This window comes from Scyliorhinus canicula, chromosome 1 (assembly GCF_902713615.1).
Source record: "Scyliorhinus canicula chromosome 1, sScyCan1.1, whole genome shotgun sequence".
Taxonomy (NCBI): Eukaryota; Metazoa; Chordata; class Chondrichthyes; order Carcharhiniformes; family Scyliorhinidae; genus Scyliorhinus; species Scyliorhinus canicula.
This window is the reverse complement of record NC_052146.1, coordinates 178,685,418-178,706,023: the sequence shown is the minus strand read 5'-3', so window position 1 is coordinate 178,706,023 and position 20,606 is coordinate 178,685,418. Positions and strand designations below refer to the sequence as shown.

The following is a 20,606-nucleotide window of genomic DNA, read 5'->3' as shown; positions in this document are numbered from 1 at the left end:
CCGGTAAGCCCCTGCCGGTTAGCTCCGCCCACAGGGAGCTTGTGTATAAATATGCGCTCGCTTCACTGAGATACTATTCTGCAGCTGCCGCCGGAGGAATAGCATCTCACAGCAATAAAGCCTCTCTTGTACTTCACTCGAGTCTTTGTGTACAATTGTTAGTGCCACAATTTATTGCTGTGAATTTTTCCTTACACCGTGGACATCAGGATCAAACCTGACCGCCTGCAGCTGGATCCGCAGTCGCCACGCGCCAAGAAAGACTTAGTTCACTGGCTTGCAGTCTTCGAGGCCTACATCTCTTCAGCGGACTCTCCCCCAACGGAGGCTCAAAAACGACATCTTCTTTACTCAAGACTCAGCTCCATCGTCTTTCCGCTAATTCAAGATGCGCCTACCTACGCCAGGGCCATGGAACTGCTCAAGGGAAACTACGCATAGTCGACGAACACCCTGTTTGCGAGACATCTACTCTCTACTCGCGTCCAACAGCCGGGTGAGTCGATTGAGGACTTCTGGAGGGCCCTTATACCTCTAGTACGAGACTGCGCCTGCCAGGCCCTCACGGCCACGGAACATTCAAACCTACTCATGCGGGATGCCTTTGTTACGGGCACTGCATCGGACCCCATCCGGCAACGACAGCTGGAAGGGGCTGCCCTCAATCTCGCGGCTACAAAGACTCTGGCGCTATCAATGACGTAGTACGTGATCCTCCCCTGCTAGCCACTCGGCCCACCCGTCCTCCCCCTCGTTCACCCCGCAAATGGCCCCACCATGGGCGCCGCCATCTTCACCCTCCGTCTCCATGTGCGTTCCATGGTGCCGCCATCTTGTCCCACCCCGACAACGTGCGCCCCATGGGCACCGCCATTTTGTCCGGCAACATCTTCTTCCACACAGGTACACCAGACGCCGCCATTTTGTCCTACCCTCGGGATGGGACCACGGGACTCGGGTCGCTGCCGCTACTCGTCGGACTCATAGAACAATAGAACATAGAACAGTACAGCACAGAACAGGCCCTTCGGCCCTCAATGTTGTGCCGAGCCATGATCACCCTACTCAAACCCACATATCCACCCTATACCCGTAACCCAACAACCCCCCCCTTAACCTTACTTTTATTAGGACACTACGGGCAATTTAGCATGGCCAATCCACCTAACCCGCACATCTTTGGACTGTGGGAGGAAACCGGAGCACCCGGAGGAAACCCACGCACACAGGGGGAGGACGTGCAGACTCCACACAGACAGTGACCCAGCCGGGAGTCGAACCTGGGACCCTGGAGCTGTGAAGCATTTATGCTAACCACCATGCTACCCTGCTGCCCCATCAGACTCATCAGACTCGGCTGCCGATCGCCCGCTACTCGCCTCCGTTACGCTCGACCATCCCGTCCTCGCAACCTGGCACCCTCTTCCACGACGGTGCTCGTCAACGGCCACGTGATTTCCTGCCTCATCGACTCCGGGAGCACCGAGAGCTTCATTCACCGGGACACAGCAATGCGCCACTCCCTTGCGGTCCACCCCGCCAACCGGCAGATCTCCCTAGCCTCCGGTTCCCACTCTGTCCCGATCGGGGCTCCTGCCTGGTTAAACTTACTGTACAGGGCGTGGAATTCGACCGTTTCCGCCTGTACATTCTCCCCAACCTCTGCGTGTCACTCTTACTAGGCCTGGACTTTCAATGCAACCTCCAGAACCTCACCCTCAAATTCGGCGGACCCTTACCTCCCCTCACCGTTTGTGGCCTCGCGACCCTCAAGGTCGAGCCTCCCTCCCTCTTTGCCAATCTGACCGCAGATTGCAAGCCTGTCGCCACCAGGAGCAGACAGTACAGCACCCAGGACAATGCCTTCATCAGGTCCGAAGTCCAGCGGCTGCTTCGGGAGGGTATCATCGAGGCCAGCAACAGTCCCTGGAGAGCCCAGGTGGTAGTGGTTAAAACTGGGGAGAACACACAGAATGGTCGTGGACTACAGCCAGACCATCAACCGGTACACGCAGCTCGACGCGTACCCCCTCCCTCGCATATCTGATATGGTCAATCAGATTGCACAGTACCGAGTCTTCTCTAAAATTGACCTGAAATCCGCCTACCACCAGCTCCCCATTCGTAAATCGGACCGTCCCTACACTGCCTTCGAGGCGGACGGTCGCCTGTACCAATTTCTTAGGGTTCCGTTCGGCGTCACAAACGGGGTCTCGGTATTTCAACGAGAAATGTACCGAATGGTTGACCGGTACGGACTGCAGGCCACCATCCCGTACCTCGACAATGTCACCATCTGCGGCCATGACCAGCAGGACCATGACGCCAACCTTGTTAAATTCCTCCACACTGCATCCCTCCTTAACCTCACGTATAACAAGGAGAAGTGTGTGTTCCGCACAGGCCGTTTGGCCATCCCCGGCTACGTAGCCCAAAACGCACTACTGGGGCCCGACCCCGACTGCATGCGCCCCCTCATGGAGCTCCCCCTCCCCACCTGCCCCAAGGCTCTCAAACGCTGCCTGGGGTTCTTTTCTTACTACGCCCAGTGGGTCCCACAATACGCGGACAAGGTTCGCCCACTGATCCAGTCCACACATTTTCCCCTCACGACCGAGGCACAACAGGCCTTCACCCATATTCGCTCTGACATAGCCAAGCCAAGTAGAGAGCGACGCTTCAGATGTCGCCCTTGCCGCCACGCTGAATCAGGCAGGCAGGCCCGTGGCATTCTTTTCCCGCACCCTCCACGCCTCCGAAATTTGACACTCCTCTGTTGAAAAGGAGGCCCAGGCAATCGTTGAAGCGGTGCGGCACTGGAGGCATTACCTGGCCGGCAGGAGATTCACTCTCCTCACTGACCAACGGTCGGTAGCTTTCATGTTCCACAACACGCAGCGGGGCAAGATCAAGAATGACAAAATCTTGCGGTGGAGAATCGAGCTCTCCACCTTTAACTATGAGATCTTGTATCGCCCCGGCAAGCTCAACGAGCCCCCAGACGCCCTCTCCCGAGGTACATGTGCCAGCACACAAGTGAACCAGCTCCGTGCCTTGCACGAGAGCCTTTGCCATCCGGGGGTCACTCGTCTGTACTACCTAATCAAAGCCCGCAATCTGCCCTACTCCGTCGAGGACGTACAGACAGTCACCGGAGACTGCCAGGTCTGTGCTGAGTGCAAGCCGCACTTCTACCAGCCAGATCGCGCGCGCCTGGTGAAAGCATCCCGCTCCTTTGAACGCCTCAGCGTAGATTTCAAAGGGCCCCTCCCCTCCACCGACCACAACACCTACATCCTTAGTGTGGTCGATGAATTTTCTAGGTTCCCCTTTGCCACCCCATGCCTGGATATGAGTCTGCCACCGTCATCAAGGCCCTGGATTCTATTTTCGCTCTGTTCGGTTTCCCTGACTATATCCACGGTGACAGGGGATCCTCATTCATGAGCAATGAGCTGCGCCAGTTCCTGCTCAGCAGGGGCATCGCCTCCAGCAGGACGACCAGCTACAACCCCCGGGGAAACGGGCAGGTAGAGAGGGAGAACGGGATGGTATGGAGGGCCGTCCAGCTGGCCCTATGGTCCAGGAACCTCCCAGCCGCTCGCTGGCAGCAGGTCCTCCCTGACGCGTTCCATTCCATTTGGTCACCACTGTGCTCCGCGACTAACAGTACACCCCATGAACGTGTTTTTGCCTTCCCTAGGAAGTCTACATCCGGGGTGCACCACAAGGCGGAACCCCTGGTGGACAAAGTACGCCTGTTCCACCCCAGCCCCCAGTATGGCTACGTGGAGTTCCCTGACGGCCGCCAGGGCACAGTCTCGCTCCGGGACCTGGCTCCCTCAGGTGCCGATCCCACGCCCTTTTTCCCCCTCGCACCACCCTCCTTTTCCCCGGCGCCCCCGTATTCGTCCCCACCGGGTCCATCCCTCATCCCCCTGCCCATACTGGAGGACACGGAAGATTCCGGCTCGCTCTCGGAGTCATCCCGCCACTGGCCAGCAGCAACACCGCCTGCACCTGCACCGACGTCGCCACCACAGCTACGCCGATCACAGCGGAACGTTCAACCGCCGATTCGGCTCAACCTGTGACCTGCTAGCCGGATGGACTCTTGGTTTTCTGTTGTTTGGACGTTTTGTACATAGATCACCTTTTGTATTATAGTTCCACGTCACCCCCGCCGGACTCATTTTTTACAGGGAGTGAATGTGGTGATACAACCACTGTAGATATGCATGCTTGCAGTAGGGGGATGTATGGCTGTACCTGTATTACAGGTTTCTCCGGTAAGCCCCTGCCGGCTAGCTCCGCCCACAGGGAGCTTGTGTATAAATATGCGCTCGCTTCACTGAGATACTATTCTGCAGCTGCCGCCGGAGGAATAGCATCTCACAGCAATAAAGCCTCTCTTGTACTTAACTCGAGTCTTTGTGTACAATTGTTAGCGCCACAGCTGGTGGTAGGTGGAGTTGATAGTTGTGATGCCTCAATGCTGGTCTCCTCGGAGCTCTCGTCCAAGGTGGTCTCTTGGGTGGTGGTGTGGTAGTAGTGGGGGGGGTTGTGGCCCGGCCGGCTCGGCCCCATCAGATGGAGATGCTGCAAGAGTGCAAGAGAAACGACATGTGGTGTCACTGGGAGGGAAGGATCATTTTGTCTGAACAACTCACATTAGGCAGGTCACCTGGGTGGAGGGACAGTGGATCCTCATCTCTGCGTCGCAGGCCAACCTCTCTGTTGGTGACTGCTCTATCCTTGGTCATCTCCGAAATCTCCAGGGCCTGTTCCTCATAGGGGGTGAGGACTCTGATGTCCGGCACCCCACTGCCTGTCTGGGCCCTTCCCCTCCGATTATGGGCCAATAAGACAGCATCGTGAGCCGCACACTTGATGAATCGGGGAGGGGCCTGTGGCAGGCGGCGTGTGTGGGCACCATTCCTGGGCATGGAGGGGTTGTGCTGATGGCTGTCATGGTGTGCCGGAGCACAGACGTGGTATTATGCTGGGGTGGAGGGGGAGGTGCCAGCTACTGACCTGTCGGTGTGGCGGGTCAGGATGGTGGCAGGTGGTCTTCTACCTGCACTGGACTGTGGTGCTCCCGGTCAGGCTGTTGGGACTGACGGCTGTTGGCACTGCCCCCCAGGCGGCATTAGCAGTCCTGTGGCTGGTCCTCCGACCCCCTTGGGGGAATAGGATGTCCCAACTTGCATCCGTGGCATCCAGTAGCCTGGCCAGGTCTGCATTTCATGAAGTGTGGGGCAGGCCTATGCAGTGGCATAGAACATAGAACATAGAACAGTACAGCACAGAACAGGCCCTTCGGCCCTCGATGTTGTGCCGAGCAATGATCACCCTACTCAAACCCACGTATCCACCCTATACCCATAACCCAACAACCTCCCCTTAACCTTACTTTTTTAGGACACCACGGGCAATTTAGCATGGCCAATCCACCTAACCCGCACATCTTTGGACTGTGGGAGGAAACCGGAGCAGCCGGAGGAAACCCACGCCCACACGGGGAGGACGTGCAGACTCCGCACAGACAGTGACCCAGCCGGGAACCGAACCTGGGACTCTGGAGCTGTGAAGCATTTATGCTAACCACCATGCTACCGTGCTGCCCATGCCCAAGGCATGGCTGTGTGCTGACTGGTGTGTGATCAGAGGGAGCATTTATGTGCTGATGCACGATCAATGACTACTAAAGCGAGGTTGTAGTACAACTGAAGGCTTTAATAAGCTAGATGTTCCCCCCCAGCAGCTCAGGTACAGAAAGGAAGCTGCTGGGGTGGCACGGGCCCTTATACCCCGTCTTGCAGGGCGGAGCTAAGATACAGGCTCGACCAATGGAAAGCATACATTATCTACCAATGGTGTTCCAGCATTACTAGGTACCGTAATACCTCTACACAGACTACCGCATTCACCCCCTGTTAAAAAAGAGTCCGGCGGGGGTGGTGGCTTGGTATTACAACATGGTAACGTGGTAGAAGTTATGGTTATGGAGGTACTGTAATACCACCGTACAGCGTTTTGCCTTATTATCGTAACTATTTACAGTTTTACAATTAACTATATACTCGTTAAAATGAAGCAATCAGTCGATCGGGGGCCCTGGTCGTCCTCTGTGATCGTCGAAGCTTCGGTGGTGACGCTGGTGGAGGTTGGGGCGTCTGTGACTCCGGGAGCGTGGTTTCGATCTCTGTGGCAGCTTCAACACCCCTAGACGGCGCTGGTGGGGGTGCTGATTGACCTGAGAAGGGAGCATCTGTGGGGTGCCTCGGTGGGCGGGGCGGCCTAGACGGGGCTGGCGGAAGAACCGATCCTCCTGGGAAGGGGTGGCTGTAAGGTGCACCGGTGGGATGGAGGGTGGGACTGGTGGCAGGGGTGTGCGCGGGGATCCGGCGGGCGCCAGGTCTCATAGGGAGACCGTGTCTTGTCGGCCGTCGGGGTACACCACGTAGGCGTACTGGGGGTTAGCGTGGAGGAGATGGACCCTCTCGACCAACGGGTCCGGCTTGTGCGCCTGCACATGTTTTCGGAGCAGGATAGGTCCGGGAGCTGCCAGCCAGTTCTGAGCGAGGTCCCAGAGGAGGACTTCCTGGGGAAGACCAGGAGACGTTCGTGAGGTGTTTGGTTGGTCGTGGTGCAGAGCAGTGACCGGATGGGGTGGAGGGCATCCGGGAGGACTTCCTGCCAGCGGGAGACTGGGCGATTTCTGGACCGTAGGGCCAGTAGGACGGTCGTCCAGACCGTTCCGTTCTCCCTCTCTACCTGTCCGTTTCCCCGGGGGTTGTAACTGGTCGTCCTGCTGGAGGCACTGCCCCTGCTGAGCAGGAATTGACGCAGTTCGTCGCTCAGAAAGGAGGGCCCCCTATCACTTTGTATGTAAGCGGTGAACCCGAACAGTGTAAAGATGCTATGGAGGGCTTTGATGACAGTGGTTGCGGTCATGTCGGGGTAGGGGATGGCGAATGGGAATAGGGAGTACTCGTCAATCACGTTCAGGAAATATGTGTTGCGGTCGGTGGAGGGGAGTGAACCTTTGAAGTCCATACTGAGGCGTTCAAAGGGACGGGAAGCCTTTATCAGTAGACTTTGGAGGTTGCACTGGAAGTCTAACCCTAGGAGTGTGGCTGCGCAGAGGTGGGGAAGGACGTAGAGCCGGTAATTTCTGAACTTCCTTCCCTGGACCGTGAGGTTTGCTACGCCGAACCCTTTTATCTCTATTGAGTGGGAACCGGAGGCCAGGGAGATTTTTTGATTGACAGGATGAACGGGGAGAGAACAGCGCCTTACCGTGTCGGGGTGTATGAAGCTCTCCGTGCTCCCAGAGTTGATTCAGCAGGACGTCTCGTGTCCGTTGATTAGCACTGTTGTTGTAGCAGTTGAGTGTTCGAGGCCGAGACTGGTCCAGGGTCACCGAGCCTAATCGTGGCAGCAGCTGCGTGTTCTCGTCGGGCGGTGTGTGGTCATCTGCACCGAGGTCCTGGGAGTCCATCCAAGTTGGCGGCGCCCACTGGTCGCACATGGCTGTGGGTGCACAAAATGGCGGCGCCCATCAATCACACGCGGCGTCAGCGGGACAAGATGGCAGCGCCCGGAGGCCACACGTGGCCCTGGAGGAGGACGATGGCAGCACTCGCTGGCCGCAAGGGGCCCGTGGAGCGGTCCGCATTCGCTTCCGGAGACTGCAGCGACCGCCCGGGCCTGGCATACCGCCACAAAGTGCCAATTTTTGCTGTACCCTTTACATGTGGATGAACGGGCTGGGCTAGCGCTGTCGGGGGTGTTTGACTTACCCGCAAAAATAGCAGCGGGGTTGCCGGGCTGTCTTGCAGCGCAAGCATTTGGGGGGAATGTGGGGCATTGCCTCGGAGTCGGCTGCAGAGGGATTCCACGCTGCCCAGGGGGCTGCCGTGCGGTCGGGGGCGTAGGCGCGGGAGTTTCAGGTGGCCATATCCAGGGAGCCGGCAAGGGCCCGTGCCTCCTTGAGGCCTAGAGTTTCTTTCTCCAGCAAACGCTGGCGGATTTGAGAGGACAGCATACCCGCAACAAAAGTGTCCCGAATCAACAGTTCCGTGTGGTCGTTTGCTGAAACTTGCGAGCAGCTGCAGTTTCTCCCCAACACTAGGAGCACACGGTAGAATTCTTCTCGGAATTTGTCGCCTCGTCGCTAGTAGATGCCGGGCGTAGACCTGATTTGCAGGGCGAATGTAATGTCCTTTCAGCAACTCCATTGCGGTATCGAAGTCAGCCGCGTCCTCGATGAGGGTGTAGACTTCTGGGCTCACCCTCGAGTGCAAGATCTGCAGTTTCTGTTCTCTTGTGGGTGTGTTTTCTGCTGTTCCGAGGTAGCCGTTGAAGCACGCCAGCCAGTGCTTGAAAGCCGCCGCCGAGTTTACTGCGTGGGGGCTGAGTTCCTGACACTCCGGTTTGATTCGGAGCTCCATTCTTTAAATCTAGCTTATTAAATTGATGCACGATCAATGACTACTAAAGTGAGGTCGTAGTCCAACTGAAGGCTTTAATAAGCCAGATGTTTCCCCCCAGCAGCTCAGGTACAGTAAAGAAGCTGCTGGGGCGGCACGGGTTCTCATACCCTGCCTTGCAGGGCAGAGCTACCATACAGGCTCGACCAATGGAAAGCATACATTATCTACCAATGGTGTTCCAGCATTACTAGGTACCGTAATACCTCTACACAGACTACCACATGGGTATGCAGCTCCCCCTTGTTAGCGTGGAACTGCCTGGCGCGGTCCAGGTGAATCAGCTGGTAGAACATTCATGTCCGCTGAGGGGGATCATTTCCGGCACTAAGTGCCATTAGATACCGGTCCTGTCTCGCCGGGTCAGGGGGGAGGGGGGTTCAGGTGGAGGAACTGTCCATTTAATGTATATTTTCTTTTTGTATAATGACAACAGCCACCTAGTTTTGTTAAATATTTTTACATTTATTTTCCTGTTATTAGTTACGTTAAAATTCTGTTTGAAAAAGCTTTAATTAAAAACATTTTTTTAAAAATCCATTCATTCCTTCTTCCACATAGCCTAAAGTGCTTGAATGGAATACCAAAGTCGGCTTGTTATAGTCGGCTTCCCAACGTGCTTGCACCCACCCCCAATACCACACACCGTTAATGGACACGCCTATTGTTGGCATGATCTTCTCAGAAATGCACTTTTCAGTACTTCTGAACTTCTTAATGCAAAGCTGCAACTCGGTAACGAAGTGCATTTTTTTTTTAATTCCTGGAGATTCCAGGGTAATCCGGGAGTGTTGGCAGTGTTTCTCATGGTCAGTTGTACCGAAATCCCCATTTCTGCACGGGACACTTGAGCACATTCCCCATTGACCTCTGCATGGCCCCAAAGCTTCTCCAAGCAGTGAAGTATTTTGGAAGTCACTGGTCTTGTACAGAGAAACACAGGAGCCAACTTGTACACAGCAAGATCCCACAAACATAATTGGCCAGAAATGTTGGCCAGGACTCCACATTTTTAGTCTAATGTAAACACTTTGCTGCCCTATTGAGCTTGTTTAATTGATATTATTGAGTCATTTGCATTTTCTTAGAGATAACTTTAAATTATCAGGAGTAGGCTGTGTTTACAGTAATTGTAGATAATTGCCGGTATCCTTGTGGCTGCCTGGCTTTCTGCCTGTCAGAAGCAAAGTACAGGCTGCAGCATCCTTGTTAAATAAAGAAATTAATCTCTCATGCATTCATTCCCTATTATCACCAAGCGTAGCATCCAGCCAAAGTTAACACAGGAAATACTGAGCAGGTCAGGCAGCAAGTATGGAGAGAAAAACAAGACTTCCTGAATCCGGCCAATGACCTTTCATAACATTTCCACAGCTGACCCAGACCCACTGAGTATTTCCAGCATTTTTATTTTTTGTTTCAGATCAGCAATTTCTAGCCTTTGGTTTAAAATTTTTAAAAGCTGAAAATGTTGAATGGAATGTCACTGAACATCTAAAAGCGGACAAACTGGTCAATGCCGGGGCGGGGTGGGGGGGGGGGGGGGGGGCACGGCACTTGATTGGAGCTTGGTTTTTGTTGCTTTATTTCAAAGGTTACATGCAATATTTCTTCCACACTCACGTTTACTCCAGCGGTGTACTGCACCGGAATGCCAGAACGGAGAAACACAAGGACCAATCTAAATTACTCCTTCTGCCTTATCAGAATAACTTAAATGAGTTGCCGGTACCAAAGCACGCACCATTTAGCTCACCTATCAGCACTTGACTCATTTCACCAGCACCAGGACTGAGTACAGACTGGAGTGAATGAGGGATGGCAGCTGCCCAGGTTATTTTATGAGGAGGAGCAGTTTTGTGTCTTCCAATTTCACAAAGCATTAAGAGAATGTCCAACATTTTCTGATTTGGCTCAGGTAAGGCCAATCAAGATCATCACACACTACGACTGGGACAAACAAATTTTGGAGCCTGGCTCTGAAATGAACGCAGTAATTTCATTTCAACATTGGCAGAAGGGTTGTTGGACACCTAGAGATAAACACTGACCAATTTAGTGGTGGTGCGGATGGGGAACAGGCCTTTGCTCTATTGATTTGAGTGCCCATTTTAGGCCCACAAACCGGCACAATGTTATTACATTTAGAATTCACTGACTCAGCTTTATAATTTCCGAGGCAATTTGCCAATGCAGGTGGATGTTAACCACAAATCTGCTGTGAGGCAAGGTGTTGAGCAGAGGAATACATATAAACTGAGTCACCTGGATCACGCCCGAAAATCAAGGAGCAGCTATACTTAGTGCAATTAGTAGAGATGTTGGAAACGCCCTTCCCTCTTGGTCTGCCGTCCTTCCCTAGGTATCGAAAAAAGAAAGAATGTGTAGGGCAGGGGTGGGCAAACTTTTCCATGCAAGGGCCACATTCAGAAATTCACAATTTTAAAGGGCCGCATAGTATATTAATGAATAGTCCCGGTTGTAACCAATTAGCGTGCGGCATATACCTCAGCGCTTCCCCCGGCGGCATCCTGCATTTAGCCCTCTTTTTCTCTACTTTTCAAAAATGGCGCTTCACCCGGTTATGATTCTGGGCGCCTCATATAGAACATAGAACAGTACAGCACAGAACAGGCCCTTCGGCCCTCGATGTTGTGCCGAGCAATGATCATCCTACTCAAGTTAACGTATCCACCCTATACCAGTAACCCAACAGCCCCCCCCCCCCCCCCCATTAACCTTATTTTTTTTAAATAAAAAAAATAAAAATAAATTTTTTATGACTTGACCTTGGTGGGCCGCATAAAGACCTTTGGCGGGCCGCATGCGGCCCGCGGGCCGTAGTTTGCCCACCCCTGGTGTAGGGTTACGGTGAGAAGGTGGGCAGAATGGCATTGAGTGAATTGTACATATGGATAGCCAGTGCAGACACGATGGGCTGAATGGTATTCTTGTGAAGTGCAACAATTAAAAAAGGAGACCTCTTATCTTGCAATGATATTGTTGTTTTTGATGATATTTTGACTGTTTTTGTGAGTTATTTTCACAACCTTACTGTTCAACCTGATGGGTTTATGGGCGAACGTTTGTGAGCATTTTCCTCTTTCCTCAAAAGGATACTTTAATCTGTCATACATATATTGTTCTCCTACAATCACTCTTAAGTTAAACTTAACTTCGAAAAGGGGAGAAGTAAGTTGCATTAACATTTGTACAGAAACAATTAATAAACATGAAAGGACTGAATTATTACATAACAAAAGGCCGGTGAGTCTTACGTCAGTGGTAGGGAAATTACTGGAGAGAATTCTTCGAAACAGGATCTACTCCCATTTGGAAGCAAATGGACGTATTAGTGAGAGCCAGCATGGTTTTGTGAAGTGGAGGTCGTGTCTCACTAACTTGATAGAGTTTTTCGAGGCGGTCACAAAGATGATTGATGCAGGTAGGGCAGTGGGTGTTGTCTATATGGACTTCAGTAAGGCCTTTGACAAGGCCCCTCATGGCAGACTGGTGCAAAAGGTGAAGTCACACGGGATCAGGGGTGAGCTGGCAAGATGGATACAGAACTGGCTAGGTCATAGAAGGCAGAGAGTAGCAATGGAAGGGTGCTTTTCTAATTGGAGGACTGTGACTAGTGGTGTTCCGCAGGGATCAGTGCTGAGACCTTTGCTTTCGTAGTACATATAAATGATTTGGAGGAAAATGTAACTGGTCTGATGAGTAAGTTTGCGGACGACACAAAGGTTGGTGGAATTGCAGATAGCGATGAGGACTGTCAGAGGATACAGCAGGATTTAGATTGTTTGGAGACTTGGGCGGAGAGATGGCAGATGGTGTTTAATCCGGACAAATGTGAGGTACTGCATTTTGGAAGGTCCAATGCAGGTAGGGAATATAGAGTGAATGGTAGAACCCTCAAGAGTATTGACAGTCAGAGAGATCTATGTGCACAGGTCCACAGGTCACTGAAAGGGGCAACTCAGGTGGGGAAGGTAGCCAAGAAGGCATACGGCATCCTTGCATTCATTGGCCGGGGCATTGAGTATAAAAATTGACAAGTCATGTTGCAGCTGTATAGAACCTTAGTTAGGCCACACGTGGAGTATAGTGTTCAATTCTGGTCGCCACACTACCAGAAGGATGTTGAGGCTTTAGAGAGGGTGCAGAAGAGATTTACCAGGATGTTACCTGGTATGGAGGGTGTTAGCTATGAGGAGAGGTTGAATAAACTCGCTTTATTCTCATTGGAACGATGGAAGTTGAGGAGCGACCTGATAGAGGTCTACAAAATTACAAGGGGCATAGACAGAGTGGATAGTCAGAGGCTTTTTCCCAGGGTAGAGGGGTCAATTACTAGAGGGCATAGGTTTAAGGTGCGAGGGGCAAGGTTTAGAGTAGATGTACGAGGCAAGTTTTTTACACAGAGAGTAGTGGGTGCCTGGAACTCGCTGCCGGAGGAGGTGGTGGAAGCAGGGACGATAGTGACGTTTAAGGGGCATCTTGACAGATACATGAATAGGACGGGAATAGACGGATACGGACCCCAGAAGTGCAGAAGATTTTAGTTGAGACGGGCAGCATGGTCGGCACGGGCTTGGAAGGCCGAAGGGTTTGTTCCTGCGCTGTACTTTTCTTTGTTCTTTGTTCTAAAAGCCCCAGCAACATCAAAAAACAAGTTATAAATGGTGCATTCACCTATCAATTTCAAATCAATTCAAAAAGTTACCAACTTAAGAACTGAACAATAGCAATACAGCAACTCAACTGTAGTCACATGAAGCCACAGTCTCCATTCTGAATAGCATCCGTACGTAACACAGAACAAACTAAACTACCATTAATGCTTTGTGTACTCATATAAAGTAAACTGTCCAACTATACTCAAAGACTCAAAGAACCTCCTTTGGAGAAATATTTTCCAAGAAGCCTCAGAACACTGGATACACAAGTACACCCAAACAAAGTTGCAACCATTTTAGATTTATTTGAGTCTGACCACGGAGTGAAGTTTTTGGCTTCGCAAAGTAACTTCCAGACACATGAGAGAAGGCACATAATGGTTATTACAGGCCTCAGGCACCTACCACTATGTAGCAGGTGCTGGAACTGGCCACAAAGTCAAAGAATGCCTACAGCGTAGAAGGAGGCCATTCAGCCCATCAAGATGCCAAAAAAGTGGGTTTCCTGTTTAAATCTACATTTAAATCAGCTTTAATCTTTGCTAGTCCCCTCTCTTCCTGCACCTTAGCTGCCCTGTATAGCATTGACATACCAGCTCTTCAATCACAAGAAATGCTTGAGGCAAATGATGAATAATACATAAGTGATGGGCAGGGAGATCATGAAGCACAAATTTGTATTTCCACCCCTCATTTGCTGACAATTTTCCAGAGAATCTAGCATAAATACAACAAACAATCCTTTCCAGTTTGGCTCCACTGGTAACTCCAGTGAGGAATGGAGCCGCACAAATCAAGAAACTTCCAGATCCCCTCGGGAATTCTCTAATCTCAGTCGGGGATAGCACTATGATAAGCCTCAGGACCTCTTACTGAGATGGCAAAGGGTGATGGGGAGGGGGGGGAGGAATAACTGGGCAACATTCCTGCTCCTGAGGACAACAGCAAGAACTATTTACATTTATTTAGAACCTTTAACACAGTAAAACATTCTACAGTGCTTCGCAGGAGCATTGCTACTGAAAATGCACACGTCGGACATGATTTGGCTTGGTTTAAACATTCTCTCCCTCCACCGCCAGAACACCAGGTTTGCAGTGTGTATTATCTGCAGTAAGACACTAAGGCTTCTTCAACAACACTGCCCGCCTTTGACCTCCACCAAGGGCAGCAGGTGCATGGAGCCTCAGGGTTCCCCTCCAAGCACCATTGATGTTCGCTCAACATCCTGGAATTCTTCTCCCAACATCCACCTTCACCATCCAAACCGCAGCAGTTTAAGAAGAAGGCTCATCAACACCTTCTAAGGGTAACCAGGCAATAAATACTAACCTTTCCAGCAATGGCCAAATTCCAAGGGTGAATTTAGCTGTTAGCCTAACAGTCAAACAGCATTCTAATTATTGCCTGGTTAAGCTAATGGATGAATAATGGTGCTTTTTGCAAAGTACCAGGAGGTGACTAGGTCCCATAGAGTTAGAATGTCAACAAGGGCATTGCCCTTTAGGACATTGAGTCTTCAGGAAGGGAGCAGAGAGGAGACAAGTGCCCTGTTTTCTTTCTTAGTGCATGAATAAATGTGGGGACTGAGTGCAGTGGCATAATGGTGTATTCATTCTTATGTTTATAGAGTTGCATCATCAATCAGCAAGCTGCACAGCAAACTCTCTGGGAACAAGCTTCAAGACAAGCAATCAAGGAAACAACGAAACCTTGTCCCAAGTGCCAAGTACCAGTGGAGAAGAATGGTCTGTACCTGCTATTATTTGAGCTGAAACAATAGTAGCATAACTTTACATGATAACTGCAATACTAAGTATCATTCAAGGACATCAGAGTTCCATAGAGATACATTGTGGGAAGAGTACTAAAACAAACAGATTGATAAACATTGTACACAATTTCCTGCCAGCCGGAGTGTGAAATAAGTAACCAAAACATATTTTTGACCTGACCCCGTGATCTGACCCCAAACAATCTATCCTTGGCAAAGACCTCAGCTTCGTCCTCCTAAACCCCCACCTCAATGAATTTTGAGCTCAACAGGCTGCTGAGCTCTTCTTCCATCATTCTCGCCTCAATATCCATTTCCTTGGCCAGCATGGCAGCTCTTTCTCTCAGGTTCAGAATTTTCAATCCGTCTCTTACCCTCTGCAGAGCTTTCCATTGAGAGCTGCCAGTGCGACATCAGCCATTTCAATTTCTCTGCTCCACTCACTTACTCTAACAGACCTTCATCTGAGCTTGCAACACTCCTTTCTCTCAAACCCAACTCGAGAATTGTCATTAGACCTGCTGACAGGGCTGGCACTGTTGTTGTTTGACTACATCTTTTGAGTAAATGCGTTGAGCACGAGCTCCAAATTACCAAAACCATTTTTAAATGGCATCTCAATCTCTGAGGCCACCAAAGCAAACCCCAACAACCCGTCCCCCCACCCATCCCGAACGCAGTACGGAAGAATCCCCAGCCCCCCGCCCCAACATCCACGCCGGCCGGATCACATGCGAATTTGTGGAACATGCCTCTTCATTCACCTGAGGAAGGAGCAATGCTCCGAAAGCTAGTGTTTGAAACAAACCTTTTGGACTTTAACCTGGTGTTGTAAGACTTCTTACTGTGCTCACCCCAGTCCAACGCCGGCATCTCCACATCGTGACCTCAATGCTGGTGCTCTTGGCACCTTCAAGGATGTTGATATTGGTACGCCTGTCCTCCCAGCTGATGCAGAGAATCTGTCTCCGACAGCATTGATGATACCTCTCCAGGGCCTTGAGGTGTCATCTGTATGTAGTCCAAGTTTCTGAGCCATTAGAAGGAAGACCGCCTTGTACACGAGGATCTTAGTATCAGCATAGATGTCGCGGTCGTCAAAGACTTTGTCCTTGGACTTCCGGTTGCTGCTATGCGGAGCTAAGCCACACGTTTGGCAGCTCCCGCCAGGAAAGGGCTTTTGGGCTCTTTTAAGGGCCCCCAGTGGTACTTGCTCGACGGTTCCCGACGTGGGAAGGTGTCTGCAGCGGATCCCCAGTGGTCTATGGTCTTGACCAGGAGTGGGGCCAGCAAAATAGCAGTGGCAGCGCCCAAAAAAAAGCGGGGGAAGAGAATCAAGATGGCGGCCGGCGGAGGCCACGAGGAATGGAGGCAGTGGGCGCAGGTGCAGCAGGAGACTCTCCAGCGATGTTTTCAGGAGCTAAAGGTGGAGCTGCTGGACTCGCTGAAGGCGAATACGGACAAGCTGCTGGCGGCGCAGACAGCCCAGGGGGTGGAGCTCCGACAACAAGCCTCCAAAAGAGAGGATGAGGCCGCGGCCCTCGCGGTAAAGGTGGAGATGCACGAGGCGCTCCATAAGAAATGGCAGGAGCAGTTCGAGGAGATGGAGAACTGGTCGAAGTGGAAAAATTTGCGGATCCTGGGCCTCACGGAGGGGCTGGAAGGGTCAGACCTGGGGGTCTATGTGGTTGTTTTGTTGAACTCGCTGATGGGAGCTGGGTCCTTCCAGGGGCCCCTGGAGCTGGAGGGGGCCCACAGAATACTGGCCAGGAGGCCCAAGCCGAATGAGCCGCCACGGGCGGTGCTGGTGCAGTTCCACCGGTTCGCTGATCGAGAGTGCGTGCTTAGTTGGGCCAAGAAGGAGCGGAGCAGCAAGTGGGAGAACACGGTAGTGCAGATCTACCAGGACTGGAGTGCGGAGGTGGCCAAGCGGAGGGCCGGGTACAACCGGACGAAGGCGGTGCTCCACAGAAAGAGTGTGAAGTTTGGCATGTTACAGCCGGCACGTCTGTGGGTCACCTACAAGGACCGGCACTTTTATTTTGAGTCCCCGGAGGAGGCGTGGGCCTTTCTGCAGGCCGATAAGTTGGACTCTGACTGAGGGTCGGGGTTTGTAAATAACTGTGTTAACTTTTGGTGGGAAGGTCTCTGTGTTATGCTGTTTTATGCTGTTTTAAGCTAGTTGTGTGTTGGTTCTTGGGCGGGTGGGGTGCTGTCTTTTGTTTTGCGGGGACGGGGTCAGGCAGAGGGAAAGTGCAGGTTTTTCTTCTGTTTCCCGCACTGAGGGTGGATGGGGGTGGGGTCGGAGCTGAGAAGCGCGGGCTTTATTCCCGCGCGAGAGCGGGAGGGGGAGGAGGAGGGTCTGCTGATGGGTCTGGGGGAGGAGAAGTAGTCCCACGTTGGAGGGCGGGGGGGGTTCGGAGGTGTGGCGGGGGCTGCCAGGGTCAGCAGAAGTTAGCTGGCTCACGGGAGTGCTATGGAGGGAGTAACGCAGCTGGGAGGGGTCCTAGCCTTGAAGGGGGGGGTTAGGGTTACTACCGGGTTGCTGCTGAAATGGCCAGGAAGGAGCTAGAGTATGCAGGGGGGGCCGGGGAGGGGGTTGCCACCGTGGGGAATGGGCCGAGCCGGGGGGGGGGGGGGGGGGGGGGGGGGGGGGGGGGGGCTGGCCTGGGGCGGGCAGGGGACGGGTTATGGCTAGTGGGCAAGGGAGGGTGGCAGGGAGCCCTCTGATCCGACTGGTAACTTGGAATGTGAGGGGGCTGAATGGGCCGGTTAAATGGGCTCAGGTGTTTACGCACCTGAAGGGGCTGAAGGCGGACGTGGCTATGCTCCAGGAGACGCACCTGAAGGTGGCGGACCAGGTTAGACTGAGGAAGGGCTGGTTAGGCCAGGTGTTTCATTCGGGGCTGGATGCAAAACATCGGGGGGTGGCGATTCTGGTGGGAAAAAGGGTGTCGTTTGAGGCGTCAAAGGTGGTGGCTGACAGTGGAGGGAGGTATGTGATGGTGAGCGGCAAGTTGCAAGGGGAGCGGGTGGTGCTGGTGAATGTCTATGCCCCAAATTGGGATAATGCGGGTTTTATGCGGTGCATGCTGGGCCGCATTCCGGATCTAGAGACGGGGGGCTGATACTGGGGGGGACTTTAACACGGTGCTGGATCCCCCATTGGATCGATCCATGTCCAGGATGGGCAGGAAGCTCGCGGCGGCTAAGGTGTTGAGGGGGTTTATGGACCAGATGGGAGGGGTGGATCCGTGGAGGTTCACGAGGCCGTGGGCCAGGGAGTATTCATTTTTTTCCCATGTGCATAAGGCCTATTCCCGGATCGATTTTTTTGTCCTGAGCAGGGGGCTGATTTCGAGGGTGGAGGATGCCGAGTATTCAGCCATAGTCATTTCGGACCATGCCCCGCACTGGGTAGACCTTGAGCTGGGGGAAGAGAGGGACCAGCGCCCGCTCTGGTGCCTGGAGGTGGGACTGCTGGCAGATGAGAAGGTGGGCGGGCGGGTTCGGGGGTGTATCGAGAGGTACTTAGAGGCCAATGATAATGGGGAGGTCCGGGTGGGGACGGTTTGGGAGGCATTGAAGGCGGTGATTAGAGGGGAGTTGATTTCCATCCAAGCCCATAGGGAGAAGGGAGAGCAAAGAGAGAGGAAGAGGTTGGTGGGGGAGATTGTGAGGGTGGACAGGAGATATGCGGAGGCTCCGGAGGAGGGATTGTTGAGGGTGTTATAATGATGCCGGCGGTAGAAGGGGAGGCGGAGATAGTGGTAGCATTAGACGCGGAGAAGGCCTTTGATAGGGTTGAGTGGGGGTACATGTGGGAGGTGCTGGAAAGGTTTGGGTTCGGGGAGGGGTTTGTCAGTTGGGTGAGGCTGTTATATGAGGCCCTGATGGCGAGCGTAGCCACGAATAGGAGGAGATCGGAGTACTTTCGGTTGTACCGGGGGACGAGACAGGGGTGTCCCCCGTCCCCCTTGCTCTTTGCGTTGGCAATTGAGCCCCTGGCCATGGCGTTGAGGGAGTCGAGGAATTGGAGGGGTCTGGTGCGGGGTGGGGAGGAGCACCGAGTGTCACTATACGCAGATGACCTGTTGCTTTATGTGGCGGACCCAGTGGGGGGAATGCCGGAGGTGATGACGATCCTTACGGAATTTGGGGGCTTTTCTGGGTAGAAGCTCAACCTGAGTAAGAGTGAGCTGTTCGTCGTGCACCCGGGGGATCAAGTGGCGGGGATTGATAGGCTCCCGCTGAAAAGGGCAGGGAGGAGCTTTCGCTACCTGGGAGTCCAGGTGGCTAGGAGCTGGGGGGCCCTACACAAACTTAACCTCACTAGGCTGGTGGAGCAAATGGAGGAGGAGTTTAAAAGATGGGACATGTTGCTGCTGTCGCTGGCGGGTAGGGTGCAGTCTGTCAAGATGTCGGTGCTGCCAAGGGTTTTGTTTCTGTTCCAGTGCCTCCCCATCCTTATCCCAAAGGCTTTTTTTAGGAGGGTCAACAGGAGTATTACGGGATTTGTATGGGCGCATGGGACTCCGAGGGTGAGAAGGGTGTTTTTGGAGCGGGGCAGGGATAGGGGGGGGCTGGCGTTACCCAAACTCTGTGGGTACTATTGGGCTTCCAATGCAGCGATGGTGCGTAAGTGGGTAATGGACGGGGAAGGGGCAGCATGGAAGAGGATGAAGATGGCGTCCAGCGTGGACGCGAGCCTGGAGGCGCTGGTAACGGCGCCGTTACCGCTTCCTCCAACGAGGTATACCACGAGCCCGGTGGTGGCGGCTACCCTCAAAATTTGGGGGCAATGGAGACAGCATAGGGGGGAGGTGGAGGGCTCGATGGGGTCCCCGATACAGGGGAACCACCGGTTTATACCAGTGAGCATCGATGGCGGGTTGCTGGGCTGGCACAGGGTAGGTATTAGGAGGTTGAGGGACCTGTTTGTGGATGGGAGGTTTGCGAGCCTGGGTGAGTTAGAGGGGAAGTTTGGGCTCCCCCCGGGGAACATGTTTAGGTACATGCAGGTTAGGGCGTTTGCCAGGCGGCAGGTGGAGGGGTTCCCTCTGCTGCCGCCACGTGGGGTACAGGACAGGGTGCTCTCGGGGGTGTGGGTTGGAGGGGGGAGGATTTCGGACGTGTACCACGTCATGGAGGAGGTGGATGAGGCCTCAGTGGAGGAGCTGAAGGGTGAATGGGAAGAGGAGCTGGGTGAGGAGATTGAGGAGGGGACGTGGGCGGATGCCCTGGAGAGAGTGAATTCCTCCTCTTCCTGTGCGAGGCTTAGCCTTATACAGTTCAAGGTGCTGCATAGGGCCCACATGACTGGGATGAGGATGAGTAGGTTTTTCGGGGGCGAAGACAGGTGTGCTAGGTGCTCGGGGAGCCCAGCGAACCACGCCCATATGTTCTGGGCATGCCCAGCGCTGGGGGAGTTTTGGAAGGGGGTAGCAAAGACGGTGTCGAGGGTGGTAGGATCCAGGGTCAAGCCAGGCTGGGGACTCGCAATTTTTGGGGTTGCAGTGGAGCCGGGGGTGCAGGAGGCGATAGAGGCCGGTGTTCTGGCCTTTGCGTCCCTAGTAGGCCGGCGGAGGATCTTGCTCCAATGGAAGGATGCGAGGCCCCCAAGCGTGGAGGCCTGGATCAATGATATGGCGGGGT

General features: G+C 53.2%; 1 protein-coding gene across 4 annotated transcripts in view; it reads left to right on the top strand.

Moving 5' to 3' along the window:
- prkn (parkin RBR E3 ubiquitin protein ligase) overlaps positions 1 to 20,606 on the top strand; it is a 1,360,483-nt gene that overhangs the window by 1,336,027 nt on the left and 3,850 nt on the right. For all 4 annotated transcript variants that reach the window (XM_038803523.1, XM_038803514.1, XM_038803532.1 and 1 more), the window contains one exon: positions 14,808 to 14,925. In XM_038803523.1, coding sequence (XP_038659451.1) covers positions 14,808 to 14,925 — 118 coding nt within the window. The remainder of the gene's footprint in view (positions 1 to 14,807; positions 14,926 to 20,606) is intronic.